A 6697-nucleotide genomic window follows, 5' to 3' on the forward strand; every position below is an offset into this window, starting at 1 on the left:
AGTACAACCAAATCCAGCTCCTCTATTAATCACACGTGCGACGTTTAACAGAGACCATGAAGAATGATACATACATCTAGTTCACGATTATTTTGCGGATGATTGTGTCCACCAGCCACGATTTCAAAAGAAGATATCGTTTGCGGAATTTTTTTTTTGTTCAGATAGCCAACGCCTTGAAAAGCAGGTATTGTTTCTTTCAAATATAGCTTTTACATAAGACCCACGCCTACTAGTCTAATTTAAATACATTGTTTTACATATTAAATATACGTTTAGGTAAGAATTTTTCCAAATGAGATATGATGCTAGAGGTAAGCGAGGATTCACAGGGTTGCAGAACTGTGCTGCCGCAATTAAGCTTATGGTAATGGGGGAATCGCTTGATTCGATTGACGATTATATGAGAATGTTTGAGAGAACTGCAAGAGAAAGTTTGTATAGATTGGCGAAAGGTGTTGTTAAAACCTTCAGCGACGTTTATTTGCGCAAACCTTCATTGAATGATATACAACAACTATATGCGACGCATGAAGAAAGACATTGTTTTCCGGGTATGATTGGAAGCATTGATTGCACACACTGGAAATGGAGAAATTGTAACGTGGCGTGGAAAGGTCAGTATGCAAGTGATCATCATGGAACATCTTCGTTGGTATTAGAGATTGTTGCTTCCCAAGATTTATGGATTTGGCATGCTTTTTTCGGGGTTGCGGTTTCGAAGAACGACATGAACGTTCTTGATCAGTCACCAATATTCGACAAAATTTTGTCAGGAAAGGCACCAGATGCTCCTTTCACATGAATGTAAATGAATATGAGTTTGGATATTACCTTACAGATGGAATATATAAAAAATATTTCACATTCGTGAAGGCGTTTCGACACCCATTGGAACCAAGAGACAAAATTTTCAAGAGAAAATAAGGAGCACGTAAGGATGTGGAACATGTTTTTGGAGTGCTAAAGTCGAAATGGCACGTAGTTGAACATGCAGCACGACCATATTGGTTAGACATTCTACAAGATATTATGAATGCATGTATCATAATGCATAACATGATGGTTGAAGATAAAAGACGAAATATTGCGTAGTATTCAGCTTCGGAGCCCAAACACATACAATTTCAACCCGGGACAACAGAATATTTACATAGGGTTGTTGATATTCAAGACGCATAAAAACACAACCAACTTCGAGAATATTTGACTGATTACATGTTCGATGGAAATGAAGATGAATAATTTAGGGGGGAAAATGTTTTTTTTTTGTTTTTAAGTATCATTTTTTTTTCTTTTGTAATGTTTTTTTTTAGATTTTTTAATGTTATGTTTAATTAAAAAAATTAGGTTTTATTTAATTAACATGTTTTATTAAATTAGTTTTGTTTTTATAAATATTAAAAATTAAATTGAAAGAAAAAAAAAGAGAAATGATGATATGGAAAGTTAAGGGTGTTATAACATGTTACACATTTCCTCACGTGGTGTTATAACACGACAGGGTGACATGACATATGAGGTAACAACTTTTGGGTGTGATAACACTTATTAACTAGTTGTCGACACCCACTAGTCAGAAAATGGGGGAAACAACTAAATTGAACGCTTCGTTGCTAGAACGCTTCGTGAGCTTATTTAGTAGACAGCGAGTGCGCCCCTTTAAAGAAGAGATAGGGGTGAGTATTACACGAACTCGTAAGTCAATTACAGAACGAGTCTTAGCTACGAAGCAGAGCAACCTCGACTTGCTTGCTTCTGGGGAAGCTTCTATAATAGGCATGGAAGGTATAAATGGTTATTTGTTTTTATAATTATGTAATTATTTTAATAGAATATCACAACAAATTTCAAGTAAGTGGAATCGACTATCCAACATAAACTCATTCCTTCTTTATGTTCCATTGTATTTTTTTTTGAACAGCAGCAAAATTCAATAAAAAAAAGCTAGCTATAAGCTAGCAAAAACATACAAAAACAAGTTAACGCATTAGAGGATTGCGTATCCAATCAATCCAACTAACACGAGCCTTAGCGTTCCTATGCGAAAACCACCGAAAAGAGAAATCAACAATAGTATCATACAAAAGACTCTTTTTAAACTTATTAGGACTGAAAATGACACCATTCCTATAAGACCAAATAACCCATAGAGTCACCATCCAAGATAGAACGTTTCCTACGAATACCCAACGACGTATCAATCCAATCAAGCATCTCTGTAACACCATGATCCATAGGAAACGTAATATCAAGCCAAATCCCAAGTCTCCTCCAAAGCTGACTAGCCACCTCACACTGAAAAAACAGATGAGAAATACTTTCTTCATCAGACTGACAAACTGCGCATAAAATAGAATCCAACTCTACGCCTCTATCGACTAAAACCGATCGAACTGGGATTCTATTTAATCTCAACCTCCACAAAAAAATATTAACTTTAATTGGAACACTCCGATTCCATCTAGTCCCCACTCCACTCACCGGAAGGGAAAGCGAATCAACGCACGGGCCTTTTGGTGATAGGTGGCGGTCTTGGATTCATGGTTTATTAAAAAATGCTAGATCCTCGATTCTTGTTAATACTCCCGACAGGTGGTCCTGGAGTCTCGATCCAAGTGGGGTGTTTTCTGTTAACTCCATGAGAAGACATATTGAAACTTTAGTGGCAAAATTTGTAAAAATAAAGTACCAAAACCATAAAGAGGAAACGTTTGTTGAAACTTTAGTGGCAAAATTATAAAAAAGTAAAAATAAAGTGGTAAAATTATAAAAGAATAAAGAAAAAGGGTTTTAAAAAAGTAAAAGTGAAAGTTTAGTGGCAAAAATATAAAGAAGTAAAAATAAAGTGGCAAAATTATAAAAAGAAAAAGTTTGTTGAAACTTTAGTGGCAAAATTAAGAAAAAATAAAAATATAGTGTTAAAATTATAAAAATGGAAAGTTTCATTTTGAAACTTTCCATGCGCTTTAATATATATATATATATATATATATATATATATATATATATATATATATATATATATATATATATATATATATATATATATATAATGGTTAGTCTGTAGCGGTAGCCTAGTAGAAAACCGGTTTCAGAAAAGAAAACCCAAATTAAATCTAAATCGGTTCGCCTGAAAGTCAGATTTTCAAAATAAGTCAGGTTTGATTTGATCTGTTTATGACCAATTTGGAAATATGGTTGGAACTGGTTTTATCATAACCGGTTTATACCCGATTTCCAGATATAGTAGAAAAACTTTCTATATAAACATAAAACTTTAAAATTTAAATTAGTTCAGTAATAATTATTAATAATACATAGATGGTTTTTTGTAACTCTATAATAAAGTAACAAATGGTTCTAAAATTAGTAATTACTAAAAAAAATACAATTATAAATTAAATTACGCTATGTTACAAACAACTGTTAATATTTTGAATAATCGTCATAATCAAAATTAATAAAATTATCAAATAAATAAAATAAAATTTAGTTAATTGTAACACCAGTTAAAATTTTGTTTTGTTCACGCGTAAGTCGTAGGTACAAACAATTAATTGAGTAATATGTATCTAATATATGTTTATTTTTTATATTATCAATTTATTCAATATCTCAAAGCTTTATTGACTTAGTGTCTTTTAGAAAGTCAATAAATCAAAAAAAATGTTTAGCATAAAGAAAAAGATTTTTAAAACAACTTCTTTTTAACCCTTCAAAAGAGATTTTAAGAATTTAGAATTTATAACATTTCTAAACTCTATGATTTTTTAAGTTGTAAAAGTCAATATTATCTTAAGATATCATTAAGCTAAGACACACTTGTTTAAAAAACAAAGTATTTACTTATTGATATTTTCTAATCATAAAAACTAATTCAAACACTATTTTAAAAATTCATTTTTCTACCACCATAAATCAATAAGTCATTTTAAGGATCAAAATGAAATCACATACACCTTCATAATGTCAATAACATAGTTATTTTCAATAACATATATTTCTTAACATTTTAACTAAACAATTTTAATTAACATAACGTGCAAACATTCGTTTTGTAGTAGAATATCAAAAAATAAAGAGTTAAATCAATATGGTTTAAAACAAAATATTTATATCGAATCATATTCTCTATCCTAATTTCTGATAAATATATGTTAAGGAAAAAGACGAGAATTATTTATCAAGGAAAACAAACATGCCCTCTACTCAAGAATATTTTTCTTAAATTTGATTCCATCACTCACTCACTAGAAACATTATATATTTTCAATATTATCTGTACAATTTATTTTTATTTATAAATGTATTTTTAAAAAAAATGAAAATTATTGGAAGTTATAACTTATTTAAGTATGTATTTTATTTACATTTTAAATTGTAAATGGGTCAACCAAATTCATCCCATTTATATAATATGTTACTTTGGGCAAATTCTGGATGGTCTGCTTATGGCGAACGAAAAAAGAGGAAGAAAAAAGCTTATACTTATAAAAGTTGACTTTGATTAGGCATATAATTCACTAAGTTGGGATTATCGTAAGCGTGATGGTGTTTCTTGGCTTCAGTTCAAGATGGATTTGGTGAGTGATTGGACACTTATTCTAAATTATTTGTTCTTCTTAATCGAAGTTCTACTAAGGATTTGAATATTTAGTGTCTGGGTTGAAGATAAATGTCCACAAACCGAAGATTTTTTTTTATAATGACCTTATGACCAATGACTAATTTAGCCGTTGGCTGTGAAGCGACATCAATGTAAAAGGCGGGTAGCAAAATCGGATATTTGGGATCAACATGATATCTTGAATATACTCGCACGTTGTAAGAAATCAATTGTATGAGTAAATACAAAATATAGATGCTTTATATAAGATTTTATCATATACGTATGCATCTCTATTGTTTCTCTTTTTTAATATTTAACTTTCTGATTTTTATGGGAAAATCGTAATAATACATTTGTGATAACGATTACATTCCATAAAGTTTGTGAATTCGTATAAGTAAATTATTTTCAACGTTACATGATTGCTTTACGCATAGATTTATATTAAGTTATTATGGCTCATGTTTTAAACTAAGATTTTTTTTTTAATTGTATATAAAAAGAGCTTGTTGATTGTACCACAAGACATCAAACCAATATCCATTGGTCGTACTTGTTTTTTAATCACTGATTATTTTTTGAAGACATGTTTTTTGCACGTAACAAATAGTCAAGTTTCTAAAATAATTATCACAAATGATAGATTATTATGATTTTATGATATTGAAATTGACACTAATATATCTTAAAAACAGAGTTATTCACAAATTTCATTACATGAACACCAGATACAAGAGAAATACAGGACGCCATTAATCATCCAAAATCAAAACACAAACGGAGTTGGAGAAAACGCGGGAATCGCCATCGCATGAGTCAGTTTCCTGCATTTCACGCTACAAGTATTTAATACCATAAATAATTTGATCGTTTCTGATTAAAAAAAACAGTTATGATTATTTTAAGCAATTTTAACTCCAGATCGAAAGTTCCAGAGACTTATTTGGTATTGTGATTCAAAAGAAGAGAAAACGATAGTTTTCGTAATTTTCTAGTGAAATTATGAACATGATTGGACGCTTGGAGGCATCAGTTTTACCTGTAATCACCGCTATATGAATGAGATCGAGTTTTCCCTGCGGATCTAGCTTTGTTCAACGGTTTCTTCTCAGATCTGACGACGCTAGCCGATGGATGAGGCTGCCTGCGAGCGTTCAACATGCCGCCGTCCTCTGCAATCGCAGTGAGCTCCGGCCTCCAGTGCTTTGTCGAATTACCTTGCGTTACACGCCGGCTAGTAATTGAAACATCAGTGGTGATGGTTTCTGTTGCCGGTGTTATTACAGTGCCGCCGAAGCAAAAGCTGAGCTCCGGGAAGAAAAATTTCATGGATGTCTGATTAAGTCCCTTCCCTCTCGATCTCTGCGTATTGAACTTGTTTTGAGTGTATATATGAGTGATTGTATCTATAGCAATAAAGGATAGCTCAATAATGCACGGGGTTTACGTGAGAAATCTCCTCTCTTTAATGGTGACTTTAAAGTTGAAAATCCACTGCTTCACTCCATGTATTTATAAAGACGAAAAGGAGGAGTTGAAGCAGACACAACACAGACGGAGGGGTGACACTGACGTGGCTTTTTCTTCATTTCTAAAATTAAATTTGAATTTTCTTTATATTTCTTATCAAAATAAACAAACAAATTTTTTAATATGTGACAAATAAGAAACATTAAATAACTAAGAGAGATATTAAGATAACTAAATGTGAAATACATCAATTCTATGAGATATTTCTCATTGGAAAATCTGATATATGTTAATTTGGAATATATTCCATATAATTAATGTATTTTAAATTTAACTATGATAATATTTCTCATAATTAATATTTTTTATAAGATATATATTCGAAAATCTTTATTTATTATTATGTTTCTTAATATTACTTAAAATATGGTTATTTTAGTTAATATCCCAAAATTTTAAGATTCAGATTGCATACCAAAGATTAATAAAGTGGAACTTATAGTCTTCATAATCATACCAAAGATAAGGCCAAAGAACAATACGAATAACTAAGATTGGTATCGGCTCCGAAGGACAATATTTGTGATTTTTATATCGTGTGACATCAATACATCA

General features: G+C 31.0%; 1 protein-coding gene and 1 long non-coding RNA gene across 2 annotated transcripts; one reads left to right on the forward strand and one right to left on the reverse strand.

Moving 5' to 3' along the window:
* Window positions 1-295: 295 nt before the first annotated feature.
* LOC145163827 (uncharacterized) lies at window positions 296-805 on the forward strand. The gene has a single exon (XM_079082578.1). It carries the CDS (start codon window positions 296-298, stop codon window positions 803-805), a length of 510 nt encoding a protein of 169 aa, XP_078938704.1.
* A 4488-nt stretch (window positions 806-5293) lies between these two features.
* LOC145166173 (uncharacterized) lies at window positions 5294-6189 on the reverse strand. Its single transcript, XR_013740419.1, has 2 exons — window positions 5652-6189; window positions 5294-5436 (listed from the first exon to the last, which is right to left on the reverse strand). It is a non-coding gene; the product is annotated as an uncharacterized LOC145166173 (long non-coding RNA).
* Between the last annotated feature and the right edge of the window lie 508 nt (window positions 6190-6697).

Source organism: Lactuca virosa, chromosome 3 (genome assembly GCF_052849685.1).
Source record: "Lactuca virosa cultivar CGN04683 chromosome 3, Lactuca_virosa_CGN04683_v6, whole genome shotgun sequence".
NCBI classification, from domain to species: domain Eukaryota; kingdom Viridiplantae; phylum Streptophyta; class Magnoliopsida; order Asterales; family Asteraceae; genus Lactuca; species Lactuca virosa.

What these genes read in the sequence shown, in the direction of transcription:
- LOC145163827 (XM_079082578.1), top strand. Translation starts at nt 296, where the DNA reads ATGAGATATGATGCTAGAGGTAAGCGAGGATTCACAGGGTTGCAGAAC.